The sequence below is a fragment of the Arachis hypogaea genome, chromosome 2, assembly GCF_003086295.3.
Source record: "Arachis hypogaea cultivar Tifrunner chromosome 2, arahy.Tifrunner.gnm2.J5K5, whole genome shotgun sequence".
Lineage (NCBI taxonomy): Eukaryota > Viridiplantae > Streptophyta > Magnoliopsida > Fabales > Fabaceae > Arachis > Arachis hypogaea.
In genome coordinates this window covers 19,939,630-19,960,084 of record NC_092037.1, presented here as the reverse complement: position 1 = coordinate 19,960,084, position 20,455 = coordinate 19,939,630, and the positions used below count along the sequence as shown (strand labels likewise).

General features: G+C 36.7%; 1 protein-coding gene and 1 long non-coding RNA gene across 2 annotated transcripts; one reads left to right on the top strand and one right to left on the bottom strand.

Annotated features, from left to right (window-relative positions):
* Positions 1–248: 248 nt before the first annotated feature.
* LOC140178845 (uncharacterized) lies at positions 249–1,470 on the bottom strand. The gene is made up of 2 exons (XR_011871799.1): positions 1,169–1,470; positions 249–534 (listed from the first exon to the last, which is right to left on the bottom strand). It is a non-coding gene; the product is annotated as an uncharacterized lncRNA (long non-coding RNA).
* Positions 1,471–1,732: 262 nt separating this feature from the next.
* Positions 1,733–2,803, top strand: LOC112722847 (receptor-like protein kinase FERONIA). Its single transcript, XM_025774029.1, has one exon. It carries the CDS (start codon positions 1,733–1,735, stop codon positions 2,801–2,803), a length of 1,071 nt encoding a protein of 356 aa, XP_025629814.1.
* Positions 2,804–20,455: the final 17,652 nt, after the last annotated feature.

Here is a 20,455-nt window from a genome sequence, read left to right as displayed (position 1 = left end):
AATTATTTTAGATTGATAATATATTAAATTAAATTATAAATTTAATTTTAATACATTGATATTGTAAAACAATTTATACTATAATTTAATTATATCTAATCTTTATGTAATAAAAATAAAATGTGATATGCTGTAATTGAACATACATATAAAAATATTTAATATTGTCTCAAAATTAAATTCTTAAATTATATATATATATATATATATATATATATATATATATATATATATATAACTCAATGTTGTTCAAAACAAGGTTCTGAGAATCGGACTGGTCATTGAACCGGTCAAATGACTGGTTCAGTGATTCATTAGTCTGACCGGGGTCGAACTGTAGTTAAACCGGTTTAATTAAATATACAGTGAAATTATAAAAAAAAAATTCAATATACAAATCATAACATTGAATATAGCGTTGAAAAAAAATCCAGAATCTAGAATCCAAAATATTCTATATAGCATTCAAAATAAATAAAAAACTCAAGCAGATTTTGAGTGAACATCGGATTGCAAAAGAGCCTTTTGTACTTTCTGTAACAAACAAACCACACAAGCAACAATCAGCATCCATTGAAAACAAGATCATTCATTCATAACAAAGTTCTGTTATAGGGTTTGGACCAACAATGGGCCTGAACACACACTTTATCAATTGACATAGAAAATTATCTACCGTAGTACAAAGTATAGCAATGCTATTGCACACTAAACAAATTGAAAATTTCTGTAAAACGCAAATAAAAAATCCAAATTTCTTGTACAGCATTATGTCGTTGTTGATGATCATTTTGTGACTGTTCCATCTAAATTGAACAGTGCAGAATTGAAAACAAAATGAAATAGAAGAACAGAGCAGAGCAAAATTCTCAAATTCAACATACATCAAATTAATTCTCAAATTCAACTTGCAACAAATTTATTTAACATTTCATTAATCATATAATAATTGATATATTGAAGAAGAACAGAAGCCAGGAATAAAAACAGAAAATGAACACAAGAAGTCAAGAACAGAAGCCCAGAACAAAAAATGAACAGAAGAACAGAAGCCAGAAACAAAATAAAAAAATTACAGGAATATAAACGGAAGATCAGAAGCCCAGAACAAAAAATGAAAACAGCAAGAAGCCAAGAACAGAAGAAAGAGCTAGAAACCAGAACTTACTGCAAGATGAAGTAGAGAACAGAAGGCCAGAAGCTTGAGCCTCGAAATAGAGAACAGAACCGTGAGCGACGACCCGCGGCAGTGGGCGACGACCCGCGGCGGTGAACGATGACCCGCGGCGAGCCGCGACGGTGACGGACTACTCGCGACAGTGACCCTCGATTCACGGTGTCGGTTCTCCTTTGCATGCAGAAGCTCCAGCCTAGAAGAGCTTAGGGTTGGGACTTTGGGAGTGGGAGTGTTCTTGCCTTCTTGGAAGAGTTTAATTGATTAGTGATTAGGGATTTAGGGTTGGCTGCAACGCATTCTTCACTCTTCGGCATTTTTTCTTTTTTAAAAAAAAAAACCAAACGACGCCGTTTTCATTGACTGGGGAAAAACCGGTACTGAAGAAACCGGGCCGGTTTGTCCAGTTTACCAGTTAATCACCGGTTCGACCGGTTTTTGACAGTACGGTTTTATAAGTGAACCGGACCGATTAGGTGATTGGTTTCCGGTTAACCCGGTTGAACCGGCCGGTCCGGTCCGATTTTCAGAACATTGGTTCAAAACATTTATCCAAAAATGGGTTTGCTTCGAGGCATGTGTTGTTTCTATAAGTCAAATATCTCTAGAGAAACAAACCCTTCTAATCCAACCCTCGCCTCAACAAAACAACTCTTTTCAAATCAAAGACTTGTCTCAACAAAACAACCATCATCCGTAATAAAAGAACTTTGCCACCACTTTTCACTTGCTGAGTTACAATCATCAACAAATAACTTCAACCATTCTTCCATAATCGGAGAAGGCGGATTTGGCGTTGTTTACAAAGGTCATTTGAAACAAAGCTCCGCCGCAATCGCCGTCAAGCGATGCAAAAAAGAATCATTCTTCGGTTTCTCAGAGTTTAAGAACGAGGTTGTCTTGCTCTCACAACTACACCACCCAAATCTCATGCCATTAGTTGGATTTTGTGTCGAAAGAAACGAGTTAGTTCTTGTTTATGAATACATGTCTAATGGATCCCTTTTTGATCATATTCATCATAATAAAATTATAAAGGATCCACTCCCATGGAAACTTAGGCTTAAGATTTGCATTGGAGTAGCGCGTGGACTACACTATCTTCACACAGGACTCAAGTATGCAATCATACACCGTCACATTAAATCGCGCAACATTGTTTTAGATCATAACTGGGAACCGAAAATTTCGGGGTTGTTCTTGTCCAAAAGAGGTCCATATAGCATGTCAAAATCATTGATTAGAGTTAATTCGAGAGTAATGTCAACATGTGGATATAGTGATCCAGAATATGCAGCAACCGGTGATTTAACTGAAAAATCGGATGTGTATTTATTTGGTATAGTTCTATTAGAAGTTTTTAGTGCTATGTCACCAATGGATCTTATTAAGGAACATTTGAAACATAAGTATTTGGTGAAGTCATATGCAGAGGAAATTGTTGATCCGTTTCTGAAGTCAAAGATTGATCCAAGTTGTTGGAATTTGTTTGTTGACATTGCTCATCGATGTTTGGTTGTTGATGGAAGAGAGAGGTCAGATATGGGTGAAGTGGAAGTGGAGCTTGAACATGCATTGCAATTGCAAGAGGAAGCTGACTCCAAATATGAGCCGAATGCCAATTCCTAAATTCAATTTCTTAAAGGATATGATTTAGTAATTTCTAAGTCTACCTTAATAATTGTTATTTATGCGTGTTTGTGTGTGTGTTTTTGAGATATATGATCAATTCTTGAGTCTTGGTATTGAAAATTTTCATTAGATTATTTCAATTTCAAATCCTTCCATTACTTTGTCAACCATACCTTCCTTTGGTATATTGGAAATGGATTGGGCATAGATGAATTTTTTCTAAATCTAGTTTTTGTTTGTACAACTTGATAAATAATTTGGTCTCCTAAAAAAGTCTAAAGAGTCAATACTTTTATTAAAATTTAGCCCATTTTTAATTAATAAAAAAAATAAATAATTTTACACGACTAAAAATATTAGTGATAACTAATTAATTATTACAAATCACAAAATTTATTTGTTCTCTAACATTCTTGTCTCGTAAAAATGTGCTAAACTATGATGCATAGACAGGGTATTTTATTGATTTAAATATTTAAAAAAGATTAATTCCAAAAAGTGTGCATGACAATGCATACTGAATACTTGGACTGAAATGCGCACGTCCAAGTCGCAAATGGCACCTGCGAAAGGAAATGGTACTAATGTGGGCCATACTGTGAACTAACCAACTCAAGCCTCGTTGTAGCCAAATTGGGCCTCCAATTCGCGACTCACACACGAAATAGTGGCAGGTCTATCTTCCAAACTCATCTCACGTATGAAGGGTGACAACAGGAAGGATAAAGTATTGGATTCTATTCTAACTTTATTAGTACCATCAAATTTTTAATTCTATTCCACCTGTAAAAAAATATTAATTTATATTTTTTATATATTAATAAAATAAAAAATAAAAAATTAAATTAAAATTAAAATTAAAAAATAAAATTTTAAATAAATTTAATATAAAATTACAAATAACATAATTATTAAATTTTTAATAAAATAAAATAATACAAATAAAATAAATATTTTATTATTTTTTTAATTCTAAATCCTTATCATATTATTTTTTAAATAATAAATATACTAAATTAATAATTTAAATAAAGTCAATTATAATATATAGATATAAACTTGTATAAAGTTAAAAAAATATTTGTTTATGTCTATCTTCTTGCGAATGAAAGTTGGCTCTCGGCTTAGCTTTAAAGTATGAAAAAAGTCTATTTATTAATATTTGAAGCTTGTTCACGGTTCACCTACAAATACATATTAAAATTTGGCTTTTATACATGTCTCTCAAAACATCCGTTAATTCAAATAACTCAATAAACTTTTTTTCAATATTTTACAATAATTTTAGTCTCATAGTTAAATATACATTTTACACTTTTTCTATAAGTATATTAATAAATTCAAAATCTATACTGTTAAAATTAAAAAATTATGATACAACAACAACAAAAATAACAACAACAATAAAGACTTGTCCCACTAGGTGGAGTCGGCTTCATGAATCAAACGATGTCATTGTCCTCTGCCATGTATAATGTCTACAGAGAGATCGTTTACATGTAGATCTTGTTTAACCACCTCATGGATGGTCTTCTTAGGTCTTTCTCTGCCTTTCACCCCATGTCCATCTTCCATCTCATCCACCCTCCTAACTGGGTATTCTATCGGTCTTCTTCTAACATGTCTAAACCACCTGAAACGCGATTCAACCATCTTTTTCACAATGGGTACTACTCCAACTCTCTCCCTTATGTCTTCGTTCCTTATTTTATCCAATCACGTATGACCACTCATCCATCTCAACATCTTCATCTCTGCCACACTCAGCTTATGTTCGTGCTCCCCTTTGATTGCACAACACTCCCATATATTCCGTCTTGCTACGACTTATGCGCAGACCATACACTTCTAGGCCTTCTCTCCATAAGTCCAACTTCTTATTTAGGTTTTCCCTTGACTCTCCCATAAGGACGATATCATCGGCAAAAAGCATGCACCATGGTACAGGCTCTTGGATGTGCTCTGTGAGTACTTCCAAGACTAATGTGAAAAGGTATGGACTTAAGGATGATCCCTAGTGTAATCTTATACCAATAGAAAATTTCTCTGTCACACCACCTTGAGTCTTCACACTAGTTGTGGCACCATCATACATGTCTTTAATTGTACGAATATATGTGATTCTTATCCTCCTCTTTACTAAAACCTTCCATAAGACCTCCCTTGACACCCTATCATACGCTTTTTCCAAATCAATAAACACCATATATAAATCCCTTTTATTACTACGATACCTCTCCATCATCCTTCTTAATAGGTATATCGCTTCAGTGGTAGATCTGCCTAGCATAAATTTAAATTGGTTCTCTGTTACTTGTGTCTCTTTTCTCAACCTCAATTCTATCACCCTTTCCCATAACTTCATGGTATGACTAATGAGCTTGATCCCTCTATAGTTTCCGCAACTTTGTATATCCCCCTTATTCTTGTAGATAGGTACCAAGGTGCTCTTTTTCCACTCATCAGGCATCTTCTTTGACCTTAAAATCTCATTAAAAAGTTTAGTTAACCAGTTGATGCCTTTTTCTCCAAGGCCCTTCCAAACCTCAATCGGGATATTATCAGGTCCTACTGTCCTGCCATTTTTCTTCTGTTTTAGAGCTTCTTTTACCTCGAAGTCTCGAATCCTTTGATAGTAGTCAAAGTTTTGATCTTCTTCCCTTGTGCATAACCGACCAAGGCTCGGAAGAGTCTTCTGTCCCTCATTAAATAACTCGTAGAAGTAGCTCTTCCACCTTTCATTAATCTTCTCCTCTTGAGCCAACACCTCACCATCCTTATCCTTTATGCACTTGACCTGATCCAAATCTCTCGTTCTTCTTTCACGACTCTTTGTGATTCTATATATACCTTTTTCTCCTTTTTTCGTGCCCAAAGACTGGTAGAGACCCTCATATGCTCTTATTCTTGCTTCACTTACAGCCACTTTTGTCTCTTTCTTAGCCGCCTTATATTTTTCTCAGTTATCTGCGTTGCGGCATAAAGACCACTCTTTAAAGCACTCCCTTTTATCTTTATCTTTTCTTGTACACTCGCATTTCACCACCAGGACTCCTTGTCTCTTGGTCTATTCCTTTAGATTCACCAAAGATTTCTTTTGTTGTTTTTCTAATAACTTCTGCCATCTCCTTCCACATCTCTTCCACGCTTCCATTCCCATCCTACTTTGCCTCTTCTCATACCCGTCTTAGGAAGCTTCTTTGTTCCTCACCTTTCATCCGCCACCACCTCGTCCTTAGGTTCTTCGTATGATGTCTTTTCCTTAACTTTTGCTCAACGCAAAAATTCATGACGAGCACCCTATGTTGTGTTGTCAAACTCTCTCCCAAGATAATTTTACAATTAATGCAAAATTTTTAGTCGACTCTTCTCAACAAGAAGAAGTCGATTTGAGAGCTTGTCATGCCACTCTTATAGGTTATAAGATGTTCGTCTCTCTTTTTAAAACATGTATTTGCGATGAGAAGATCAAAGGTTGAGGAGAAGTCCAAAATAGTTTTACCTTCGGCATTCATCACCCCGAAACCATGGCCTCCGTGAATACTCCTAAACCCAGTCACTTCTCTCCCAACATGGCCATTTAATTTTCCTCCTAAGAAAATTTTATCTGCTGAAGGTATGTCTTGAACCAAACTCTCTAGATCCTCCCAAAACCTTATCTTGTGTTGTTCGTCCAAACCCACGTGCAGTGCATAGGCGCTAATCACATGGAAGCACCTTCCTCCACCACAAGGTTGATAGAGATGATCCGAACTCCCACCCTCTTGACATTTACTACGTCCTTCTTCCACTGCTTATCCACAATAATTCCAACCCCATTCCTATTCTTCACCTTTCCTGTATACCAAAGTTTAAAACCAGAAGCATCCAACTCCCTAGCCTTCGCACCAACCAATTTTGTTTCTTGTAGGCACATAATGTTAATCTTCCTCCTTGTCATGGTGTCCACCATCTCCATGGACTTTCCAGTTAGAGTGCCTATGTTCCATGTCCCAAATCTCAACCTTCTGTCGCTTCGACCTTTACCTTTTACTTTGTGAACTAGCTTATTTACCCTCGTCCGTTCATGAAAACGCGAGAACCCTTGCTCATTTAACACTACATCTGGGCACCAATGCAGCGGCTCTTGCTCATTTGACACCGTACTCGAGCCATACAGTGCGTTGCTTCCGGGCTACGACCTAGCTTTAGCGCAATAATGTCTTTGATTCATGTCATGGGGATTCAACTATATTTTTATGTTGGTTGTTGAAGACCTAACACAACCCTCCTCCTTTATTTGTGTTTGGGACCGACTATGTACTGCAAGTGTAACATAGGCGGATTTAAAATTAAAAAATTATGATATAACATGAATTTTATTCTATTAAATACTTAATTAGTAAAAATTACTTTAAATTATAATCTATATTTACATAGAGTATTAGAAGAATTTTTTAATAAATAAAATAAATGTAATAATTACTGAATTAAATAATTTTAAAATTTATTACCGAAGTCTATCACCTTCTCTTATCTCGTTTACACTGTGAACGAGATAACTTTTCACGTATCTCGTTTACAGTGTAAACAAGATAAGACACATGGACGTGATACGTGTATATCTCGTTTACATTGTAAATGAGATACGTAAAAAGTTATCTCGTTCACCGTGTAAACGAGATAAGAGAGGACGACGGCTATATATATAACTCGTTGACAGCGTTTGACCATGCACCAGTTTGAACTTTTCAACTACTTTCTCCTCTCTTTTACCCCTTTCTGACTATATAATCAATAAGTACGACGATGGCGCGCCCAGCTGGTAATGACGGAGACATCAACAGGCTGAATGAGACTTCGCATTATGGCGGGGCAGCCGACTTTGCGGTTACTTCTATTGTGTTGAATTTTATGTAATCTCATATAGATATATGTATGTATGTAGCCATAGTTATGGTAGTCGTCAAGAGCTAGAATATAGTTTGTATAGTTAGGAATAGGTTACTAGTAGAAATTTGGAACTATCTTTTATTTCTCTTGTGTTAGGTTGTTACTACATAATTATTAGTTTGAAAATCTATTTTATTTCTTTTAGTTTCAACAAATTTATAATTAAATTTTTTAGATTTTTTTTAAATTTAGTTATTATAGTACTTTTAATTTTATAATTAGATTTTTTATATCAAATATATTAAAACTAACAGGATATTTTTTTCTCAAAAATATGTAACTAAATATCTCATTCTGTTCTTAATTATAAATATCTACAATTTATAAAAAAAGTATTTATTTAACTTTAATATTTTTTATACGGAAAAGATCCAATTACAGAACTAAAAATAGTGTACGAATTTAATAAAAAATATAAAAACCTATTTAAAAATTTAGTGATATTGTAAACACCGTTAAACTTAAAAGAACCAATAAAAATTTTTAAATTACTTATTGATAATTGTGAACATATATTTTTTCTTCAGATGCCTCGCCTTCTACTGCCCCGATAAGTGAGTCATACCCTTCCTTCACCCGATGCCATCGTCCCATATCTAAGGGAGGCTGGATTAGGTGTCTTGAATGGCACAGCCGAAAGCGTGACATTTTAATAGTTAGGATGTTACATTATGGTATCAGAACAGTCCTTCATGTAGAGCCTGAGGAATGGACTGACTATGCTTCAATTGCTTACTCTGAGTGTCTGTCATATAGTAGCTCTTGTTTGAATAACAAGAATTAAAGCTTTATGCACATGACGGTCTATCGATTAATGACATTAGTCTTGCATTGCATAATTCCTAGCATTAAGTTCGGCCGGCTTAAAACTAGGGGATTATATATATGGAACCACTAATGGGTTATCATAGACGATATACGAGTTATAGATAACGCGAATCATGTGTTTCGGGAACGTTAGGAGTTAATTCTCGAGGTTACTCGATTAGGTGTCTTGAACTCTGAGAATGTCAAGTGACTTGTTCATTCTTGGTCTGCTTTGAAGTTAATGTTTGCGATTCCTTTCTTGGGAAGTAATTGAGTATCTTCTGATTATGTTCTTTTGTTTACATGCATTCTTACTTAATCTTAACTGCATATGTGTTTTTAAAATTCCTTGCAGTATCTGTCTTGTCTAAAATCTTCTCTCCTTAACACTCATACTCTTTGGTGTAATTTTGAATTTGTTTAATACATCAAAAGATATTTGGAAATCTTTGAGCAATCATTATTAGTTGAGTTATCCTCCTTCGTAAGTTTTGTATTTCATCGGATCAACTAAAAGCTTGATCGATATTTCATGCATTTTAAATGCTGCTTGTTTTCCTTTGAAATTGAATTCCTTTCTTGAAGACGAGTTGATTTCCTTTTAGCACATTATGAATATCCTTATTAGGGTGAGATTTTAAGAATACACTCGCAGTTCTGTTTCAAACCTTTTGAAAGAAGTTTTGGGTTCCTTTTTATTTTAGAAATTTCAAATCAATTTTTTCTCTTACTTAATTGTATCCATAGCCAACCTTTAAACTTGATAAAGTGGTTTTGAATTTAGCATGCACTTCTTTAAAGAAAATTCTAAAAAACTTTCTTATTTAACAAAAGCCTGTCTGGCTGCAAGGCACTACTTTCTTCCTTTATTGACTATGAGAATTTACCTCGCATTTTCTTTCTTGAGTTTGAATTTCTCGCAACTTTACTGTACTTTTTCTACACGTTCTATTTGAATATGTACTTTGAGAATTTATGTAATTTAAAACTTTGCCCCGGACTTTCCTCTTCTAACCAGATTTGACTTCCTTCCAACTTTGCCGCGATTTCACTGCATAACTTTATTTGATTGAGTACCTAAATGTCTTTCGAGATTTTGAGAAATTGTTTTGATCTTAACCCAATTAATTTCCATTTTTCAAACATTACTGATGCGGCAGAAATTAGTGAATTAAAAATGATTAAAATGTGTACGTTGCAAGTATAGTTCTTAACTCACCAGAAATTCACTTATCAATTTAGAAAGGTGTCACAGAAATTTAAATTTTAAAATACTGGGAGTATGAATCCCAGGTCGTCTCCTAATGAGTTGCAGAAAAGTATGCGATTTTATTAATCAGAAGTTTTCAAAAAGGTTTGAGTTGAGTAAACAGGAAATAAAATTGGAGAATTTGAATAATGTAAATAAAAGCCTTGATTGGGAGTTGATTAGTTGAAAGTTCCGCTATTGTTGGATTTCTTTCTAGATTAATTGATAATCAAAGGTTATCCTATTTAGTTATCTCTTACTAGGTAAGGGAAAGTCAAACAAGTTGGGATGCTATGCCCGTTCACAAGTTGCAACCCACTTAATTAAAAGGGGTTGATGTTAGTGACTAGAGGGCAAACCAACAATAACCCAATTACAATTTTTCTTTCAAGCCTTCCAACTCAATTGGTTCCTTTCAATCAACTCCCCATCAAGTTGGGGAACTACTCACTCATTGAGAATGTAAATTCATAACATATGCAAAGGAATTAAAGAGAGACATTGTAAATAAAATCAAAATAAACAAATAAAAATAGAAGTAATCCTTGTATTAAATAAATCCTAATAATGTTCCAATGGTAAAATTAACAAAGCAAAGGACATGGAAGAGTAAAGCCAAGTAAAGAGAACAAACTAGAATGACGAAGTCTTGATGAGGTAATAACTTTTCTCAATACCCAATGCAAAAAGTGAGAGAAAAATAAAATCCTAAAATTATCAATGTGTAGAGAGAAAAACCTAGAGGAGGAGTAAAAACTAAATCTAAAACTAAAACTGTGTAGAATGAATGTTGTCTCTGGTTTTTGCATGTTCTCTGGTTCTAGTCTGTTGTTTTGGGCCGAGAACTGGGTCAAAATAGGGCCCAAAATCGCCCCCAGCGGAATCTGCAGATTCTGCAAATCGCGCACGTCACGCGAACGCGTGAGCCATGCAGACGCGTCATTTGTGTTTTTCTCTGCCACGCGTTCGCGTCGTCCACGCCTCCGCATCATTTGTGCTTTTCCATTCCGTGCGGTCGCGTGAGCCATGCGGCTGTGTCACTGCGATTTCTCCTCTTTCGCGTGAACGCGTGAGCCATGCGGCCGCGTCACTTCTTGCTGGTTATCTCCTTAATTTCTTGTGTTCCTTCCATTTTTGCTAGCTTCCTTTCCAATCTCCAACTCATCCATGCCCTATAAAGCCTAAAACACTTAACACACAGATCACGGCATCGAATGAGATAAAGGAGAACTAAAATGCATAATAAAAAAAGTCTCTAGGAAGCAGTTTTCAACCATGTAATAATTTCAGGAAGGAAATATAAATGCATGCTAAATTAATGAATAAGTGGGTAAGGATCATGATAAAACCACATTATTAAACACAATATAAACTATAAAATAGTGGTTTATCAACCTCCCCACACTTAGACATTAGCATGTCCTCATGCTTAATTGAAGGAGATAACATAAATAAGTATGAACATGTAGAAACTCATGCAATGCAATGCAACCTATATATATGAATGCAACTATATGATTCTTGCCCACTTGATCAAAAGTAAATAAGCTCTTCAAAATAATTACAAATCAAATTTCACTAATTCTATCATTATACAGTAAGACAGATAAAAGTGCAAGAAGATAGCTCATGAAAGCAGGGAATATGGAAATTCAAGCATTGAACCCTCACTGATGATGTATGTACGCTCTAATCTCTCTAGTGTGTAGGGTAATCACTCTATCCTTCTCTAATCATGCTCTCTAACTTTTGTTTTCTCCTAACTAATCAACAACAGTTAATATGCCAATGCAGACATCATGAGGTCTTTTCAAGGTTGTAATGGGGCCAAGGTAAGGTTAGGGATACATATATGGTTAAGTAAGCTTATAAATTGAATCTTTAATTAACCCAGCTTTAACCCAACCTATATATTTTATATAACTTTAGAATTCATACCTAGCTACCCAGAATTCTCTTTTACATTCCATACTCATGTATCAATTTTATCATATGTGCATTGATCTTTGAATTTTTAATTTAACATTGGGGTAATTTTGCCCCCTTATTTATTTATTGATTTTTTTATAGACATAAAAATAAACATAGCTTATCAATGCACATAGATTTTTAATTCTTATAGTTTCACATGAGTAGGTATCCAAATTCTCATTGTATTATCATGACACATTCTCTTAATAACTTTTCTTCCCACAAATTCCCATACTTAACTAGCATACACAATTCTATCTTAAGCTAACCAAAGATTCAATTTGGGATATACAATGGTTTTTCCGCTTAAGGCTAGTAATGTGGTAAAATATAGAACAAATGGAATTTAAAGGCTCAAAGTGGTTAACAAAGGTAATTAAAAACGGTAGGCTTAATTTGGATAAGTGAGTTTAAACAAATAATGGCCTCAATCACATGCAAGCATATAAACATAATAAATATTGGACATTTAGGATGAAACAAAATATAGATTACAATTATAGAGAAGTAAACACACAAGAATAAAATAATTATGGTTAAATAATGTAACCATACATAAAGGCTCAAATTTTCACAGGTTGTGTGTTCTTTAGCTTAAAAATCATGTTCCAAATACAGCGTCAAGCAAATTTATCATAAAAGTTTTGATTAAAATTAGTGAAATTTTGTTCCAAAGATATCTTTTTAGAAGAAACTTATTGTCTTTTCAATTAAGTAGAGCATGCATGCAACTAACCTATTCTAAAAAAAAAAAATCTAACTAAAATATCCTAATTTATTGGTGCTAGGAAAGAGAAATTACCTCCGGAAGTCAGGTACTGACCGACCTCCCCACACTTAAAGCTTTGCACCATCCTCGGTGCCATCTGTCAGGAATAATGGTGGGCTGGTGGCAGTGTCTCCACAGTCGGAGTCGTCATGGCTCCCTGTGCTGGTGAAGTAAGTGGAGTCTGGGGTGTCTGAGTCGCTGCAGTCTCCTCTAAGCAGCTCCCTGAGGTGTTTGAATTGGCGTTAATTGCGGTGCTCTCGGAGCTTTACTTTCTTTTCATGTTGGTCCAACCGCTTCAATATTTGATGCAGCAGTTGACTAGTAGATGGAGGAGGAGCTGCAGCATCCTCTGTAGACTGACTGGTAGTGGCAAGTTGTGGTTTGAGATATCTCCCGTTAGGGACATACTGATTATCCCGTGGAAGAATGGCTTTGGTGTCTTCAGCTCTGTAGGATACTCTGGCTGCTGAGATGAGATCAGAGACCAATGCGGGGAAAGGTAGGTTGCCCGCGATCTGCACATGTTCCATAGCATTCCAGATATGTCGTGGTAAGTTGAGAGGCTGGTCTGTGAGGATGCACCATAGTAGAACGGCCATGTTTGCGGTGAAGGAGGACTCATGAGTACTCGGGAAGACGTAATGGGACATAATCTGTGCCCATACGTGATCCTCTAAGGTAAGTGCGAAAGCCGAGATTCCCTTAGGACGGGAATGATGGTATCCGAAGATCCATTTGCTGCCAGGGCAAGCAATAACTCTGAGAACAACGTCCCAGTCAAAAGTGTATGCCTGGCACTTGGTTGCGGCTTTCTGAAAAGCGTCCAATCCTTCTGGAGCAGGTGGGAGATCTAAGGCTTGCTGTATGGCTTCTTCTGTAATGGGGACTTGCTTCTGGCATAAATAAATGGACTGCAGAGTCGGCAGGTGGAAGTTGGAGTAGAACTCAACAACCCAAGAAAGATTAACCTGTCGTGGCTGTCTCTGTAAAAATCCCCAATGACTCTGTGCAATTTGTGGCTCAACAAATTTAGCGATACGAGGTGGAAGGATAAGAAGGTGTTCATTGTTGTAATTTTGAGCTGCCAGAATAGGAAACATCTGCTCACAGTAGCGATTTGGGAATCGTGCAGTGTCCTTGGCTGGGAAGGCTCGTTCCTTTTCATCAACCTTGATAATCCTTTTAATTCTCTTTGTTGAGGGCTTGACTGCAGTTGAAGAAGGTTCTGCCACTAATGCTCTCTTCGTTCCTTTCCTTGCTGTGGGCTTAGGGGTAGCTTTCTCTTTGCCTTTCTTGGTGGCCATTCTGAAAAAGGGAAGAGAAAGTAAGTTAGATCCAAAGAATCAAAGCAAGGAAGGAGATGGAGTGAGTAATAAATAGTGCACGGTGAAGATGAATGAAATAAACACATGGTCATGACAACATGTGAAAAGATCATTAAAGGAAATAGGATAGGTGCATAAAAAGGTAAGTAGATGCAAGATGATTATTGGCATGCCGGCAAGGGCATGAGTAGCATAGATCAAGCATCACTTTGTAACAAACTAACATGTTTGTATTGGCAATTAAATTGAATTAATAAAATAGTAAAGAAAATTTGTGAAAAACATGCATTGAGTAGTAGAATAGGATAATGTAGAAAAGTGCATGATACCATATAGGCTTTTTCACAAACACATAGCATGCATGGTAAATAAGTCATAGAAAGTATTAAAGTAAACATGCAAGCAATCCTTTTATGAAAATAAGATATAATTGCCAAACAATTTGTAACAATCCACAAGCAAATAATGAGGAATGATGACTCAAATAAATTTTCTAGCACCATGTAAAAAAGAAAGAAGAAGAAGGAAAATATGGATAATGAAAAGAAAAAGAAAAGAAAAGAAAATAACATAGAAAATAAGAAGAATGATAGAAAAGGAAGAAGGGAAGAAGAAAATAAAACCTTGTTAATGGAGGTGAGAGAAAGAGAGAGTGAAAGGTGAGATAGATGCGAGAAAGGAGAAGGCAGAAATAAGGAGGGAAAAGAAAAATTAGGATTTGGAGGAGAGAAAGATAAGATATTTTGGCAGTTTTGGTGGAGCTGTGCGGCGCAATTGACGCGGCCGCGCAGGGCACACGTTCGCGTGATTGCGCTTTAGTTCAGTGGACGCGGTCGCGTCGGCCACGCGATCGCGTGACCCGTGTGATGCTTCTGGCGCGAGGCTGCACAACTCTCTATTCAAATTGATATATTTGCCAAATTCGAGGCGACGCGATCGCGTGGGGCATGCGATCGGGTGAGTGGGCTTCAGAAGGGATGACGCGGATGCGTTAGCGACGCGGTCGCGTGATAGGGATGGTGCGTCTAGCACCAATCCCGCACCACTCTCGCACAATATTTCGTTGTGCACCCCTTTTACGTCAGAAATCAGGGCACGCGGTCGCGTGGGAGGCCAGGAATCCCATGTGACGCAGACGCGATCGCGTGGGACAATTTGTGCCATTGGCACGCCTCCAGCCATGTACCAGCGAAACTCTCTATTCGTTTTTTTGTTTTCTCACCTCGTCTAGCGACGCGGACGCGTCGCTGATGCAGTCGTGTCGCGCGGCTTTTTTTTTTATAAAAAATATGCGAATGCAGATGCATGAAGATACTGATAAAGAGAAGAGTTATTGACTAGGAAAAACTAAAGATAGAAAGAAAGGAACGATCGTACCATGGTGGGTTGTCTCCCACTAGCACTTTTCTCTAACGTCCGTCAGTTGGATGCTCCACTAGCTCAAACTTCTGCTATGTGGGATCTTCCAAGAGGAAGATCTCAAGCTCTTTGTTTTTTGCATCTTCTCTCCATGGTACAGCTTCAGACGTTGTCCATTAACTTTGATAAGTTCAGAGCTTGAAAGGTGGCTTAGGTGATAAACTCCGTATGGTTCGGCCTTCTCTACTCTATATGGACCTTCCCATCTTGATCTTAACTTGCCTGGCATGAGCCTTAGTCGAGATTTGTAAAGGAGGACTAAATCCCCAGGTTGGAACTCTTTTCTCTTGATGTGCTGATCATGTACAAGCTTCATCTTCTCCTTGTATATTCTTGAGTTCTCATAAGCTTCTAGGCGAAGGCTCTCCAGTTCTTGTAGTTGTAACTTCCTTTGAGATCCAGCTTGCTCAATTCCCATGTTGCACTCCTTGACTGCCCAAAAGGCTCTGTGCTCTACTTCAACTGGGAGATGACAAGCTTTTCCATAAACTAAGCAGAAAGGACTCATCCCAATGGATGTTTTGTATGATGTCCTGTATGCCCATAGTGCATCTTGTAGCTTGGTGCTCCAGTCCTTTCTATGAGGCTTGACTATCTTCTGCAAGATACGCTTTATCTCTCTGTTTGACACCTCGGCTTGCCCATTGGTTTGAGGATGGTATGCTGTTGCAACCTTATGAATTATCCCATGTTTCTTCATTAACCCTGTTAGTCTCCTGTTACAAAAATGGGTGCTCTGATCACTCACGATTGCTCTTGGTGATCCAAAGCGGCAAATAATATGGTTTCTCACAAAGGAAACAACAGTGTTAGCATCATCAGTGCGGGTAGGAATTGCTTCCACCCATTTGGAAACATAATCTACAGCTAACAATATATAAAAATGACCATTAGAATTTGGGAACGGATCCATGAAGTCAATGCCCCAGACATCAAAAATTTCACAGAAAAGCATAATTTGTTGAGGCATCTCATCCCTCCTGGATATATTACCAAATTTTTGGCATGGAAGACAAGATTTACAAAACTCTGTGATGAGCGGATAATTTATACGCTTTTTGGCATTGTTTTTAGATAGTTTTTAGTAAGTTTGAGCTACTTTTAGGGATGTTTTCATTAGTTTTTAGGCAAAAATCATATTTCTGGACTTTACTATGAGTTTGTGTGTTTTTCTGTGATTTCAGGTAATTTCTGGCTGAAATTGAGGGAGCTGAGCAAAAATCTGAGTTAGGCTGAAAAAGGACTGCTGATGCTGTTGGATCCTGACCTCCCTGCACTCGAAATGGATTTTCTGGCGCTACAGGAGTCCAATTGGCGCGCTCTCAATGGCGTTGGAAAGTAGACATCCAGGGCTTTCCAGCAATATATAATAATCCATACTTTGTGCGAAGATAGACGATGTAACTTGGCGTTGAACGCCAAGTACATGCTGCTGTCTGGAGTTAAACGCCAGAAAAACGTCATGATCCGGAGTTGAACGCCCAAAACACGTTACAACTTGAAGTTCAACTCCAAGAAAGGCCTCAACTCGTGGATAGCTTTAGTCTCAGCCCCAGCACACACCAAGTGAGCCCCAGAAGTGGATTTCTGCACCAATTCTCTTAGTTTACTCATATTTTGTAAACCTAGGTTACTAGTTTACTATTTAAACAACTTTTAGAGACTTATCTTGTACCTCATGACATTTTCAGATCTAAATTACATACTTTTTGACGGCATGAGTCTCTAAACTCCATTTTTGGGGGTGAGGAGCTCTGCAGCGTCTCGATGAATTAATACAATTCCTTTATTTTCAATTCAAACACGCTTGTTCTTATCTAAGATGTTCATTCGCGCTTAATTGTGGAGAAGGTGATGATCCGTGACACTCATCACCTTCCTCAATCCATGAACGTGTGCCTGACAACCACCTCCATTCTACATCAGATTGAATGAGTATCTCTTAGATTCCTTAATCAGAATCTTCGTGGTATAAGCCGGATTGATGGCGGCATTCATGAGAATCCGGAAAGTCTAAACCTTGTCTGTGGTATTCCGAGTAGGATTCTGGGATTGAATGACTGTGACGAGCTTCAAACTCCTGAAGGCTGGGCATTAGTGACAGACGCAAAAGAATCAATGGATTCTATTCCAACCTGATTGAGAACCGACAGATGATTAGCCGTGCTGTGACAGAGCATAGGAACGTTTTCACTGAGAGGATGGGAAGTAGCCATTGACAACGGTGACACCCTACATAGAGCTTGCCATGGAAGGGACCTTGCGTGTGGGAAGAGGATTTCAAGGAAAAGTTGAGATTCAGAGGACAAAGCATCTCCAAAACTCCAACATATTCTCCATTAATAAAGTAACAATTCCTTATTCCAAATACTTTGACTTCTTATCATTAAAACCAATTAATCTTATTGACATCCTGACTAGGATTAATAAAATAAACATTGATTGCTTCAAACCAACAATCTCCGTGGGATCGACCCTTACTCACGTAAGGTATTACTTGGACGACCCAGTGCACTTGCTGGTTAGTTGTGCGGATCACAAATTCGTGCACCAAGTTTTTGGCGCCGTTGCCGGGGATTGTTGAGTTTGAACAATTGAAGGCTTATTTTATTTCTTAGATTAGGAATAATTTATTTTTGTTATTATAGAGTCATTAAATTTTGTTAGGATAGTCTCTTTTCAAAAATTTCTTTTCAAAAAAATTATTTTTCTTAATTAATTGTTAATTTTTCGTGAGTCTAGTGTCTTGTTCTAAGTTTGGTGTCAATTGCATCTTTTATAATTTTTTTCTAAAATTTTCGACTTGTGTTCTTTGTTCTTCATTGATCTTCAAGTTGTTCTTGTGTATTTTTCTTGATTGATCTTTAATTTTTCTTGTTCTGTGTCTTTTCTTGTTTTTCTTAAACTAATCCAAAGCATTAGTCTTCTAAAAGGAATATACCCATTCAGAACAATTGTTACCTTTTCTGCCCGTTTGGCTAGAATATTGGTTTATATTCTTGATAAGGGAGCACCAATACTTTTGAAAATCTTTTTCAAAATTAATTTTTCTTTGATTTAATCTTGTGCCAAACTTTAAGTTTGGTGTTTTTCTTGTTAATCTTTTCATAAATTTCGAAAATTTATTTTGATTTTCTAAAAATTTTAAGTTTGGTGTTCTTTCTTTTGTTCTTGGTGTTCTTGTGAATCTTCAAAGTGTTCTTGAGTTTTTCTTGTGTCTTGATCTTAAAATTTTTAAGTTTGGTGTTCCTTGGTGTTTTCCCTCCAAAAATTTTCGAAAATAAGGAACATTGGATCTAAAAATTTTAAATCTTGTGTCTTTTGCATATTTTTCTCTTTCATCATAAAATTCAAAATTCAAAAAAAAAAAAATTTCTTCCTAACTAATTTTAAACTATTTTTTTTGAAAATTTTATATATAAAAAAAAATTTCAGATTTCAATTTCAAAATATTTTTCAATTTCTTTTATTTGTTTCGTTTTTATTTTATTTTATAAAAATTAATTTTTTTATAAAATAAACAATAGCAACATACATATCATCTCTTTTATTCCATTATGGAATTAAGTGGGAATGATCAGTCCAGGAGGACTCTGGGGTCATATGCTAACCCCACTACTGCTTCGTATGGGGGTAGTATCTGTATACCCTCCATTGGAGTTAGTAGCTTTGAGTTGAATCCTCAGCTCATTATCATGGTGCAGCAAAACTGCCAGTATTCTGGTCTTCCACATGAAGAGCCTACAGAGTTTCTGGCACAATTTTTACAATTTGCTGACACAGTACATGATAAAGAAGTGGATCAGGATGTCTACAGATTATTACTATTTCCATTTGCTGTAAAAGATCAAGCTAAAAGGTGGTTAAATAACCAGCCTAAGAACAGCATAAAAACATGGAAACAGCTGTCAGAAAAATTCCTGAATCACTATTTCCCTCCAAAACGGATGACACAGCTAAGGCTAAGCATCCAAGGCTTCAAACAAGGAGATAATGAATCCCTTTATGATGCCTGGGAGAGATACAGAGAGATGCTAAGAAAATGCCCCTCTGAAATGTTTTCAGAGTGGGTGCAATTAGACATCTTCTACTATGGGCTTACAGAAAAAGCACAGATTTCTCTAGACCACTCAGCTGGTGGATCTATACATATGAGAAAAACAATTGAAGAAGCTCAAGAGCTTATTGATACAGTTGCCAGAAATCAGCATCTGTACCTAAGCAGTGAATCTTCCATGAAAGAAGAAGCTAAAACAGTAACTGCTGAACTCAGTCCTGTAGATCAGGCTAATGAATTCAATCAGCAATTAGACTTTCTAACTCAACAGCTAGCCGAATTCAAGGAAATACTACAGGAAACAAGAATGGCTAACAGGAATATGGAAGTACAATTAAGGCAAACAGAAAAGCAACTGTCAAAACAAATAGCAGAAGAATGCCAAGCAGTTCAATTAAGAAGTGGGAAAACATTAAATACCTCACTTCAAAACAGCAGGAAGCCAAGAAATGAACAGATGGCTACTCAAAATCCCTCTGAGGACAATCAGAGCCCAGAGAGGAATAATGCTGGCGCTGAACGCCCAGACCATGCTCATTCCTGGCGTTCAACGCCAGAAACAAGCATGAATTCGGCGTTGAACGCCCAAGGGAAGCATAGTTCTGGCGTTCAGACGCCAGTAACAAATAAGGAGTTGGCGTTTAACGCCACTCCAGCTTCCACCCTTGGCATTCAAACGCCAGTGGGAAATCAGTCACATACAAGTGCTGATAGCAACCCTTCTAAAAAGGCTTCCCAACTCACTTCTACAGTAACTAAGGTTGAGGAATACAAAGCCAAAATGCCTTATCCTCAAAAACTCCGCCAAGCGGAACAGGATAAACAATTTGCCCGCTTTGCAGACTATCTCAGGACTCTTGAAATAAAGATTCCGTTTGCAGAAGCACTTGAGCAAATACCCTCTTATGCTAAGTTCATGAAAGAGATCTTAAGTCATAAGAAGGATTGGAGGGAGACTGAAAAAGTTTACCTCACTGAAGAATGCAGTGCAGTCATTCTGAAAAGCTTACCTGAGAAGCTTAAAGATCCTGGGAGCTTCATGATACCATGCACATTAGAGGGTAACTGCACCAAGACAGCTCTATGTGATCTTAGGGCAAGCATCAACCTAATCCCTGCA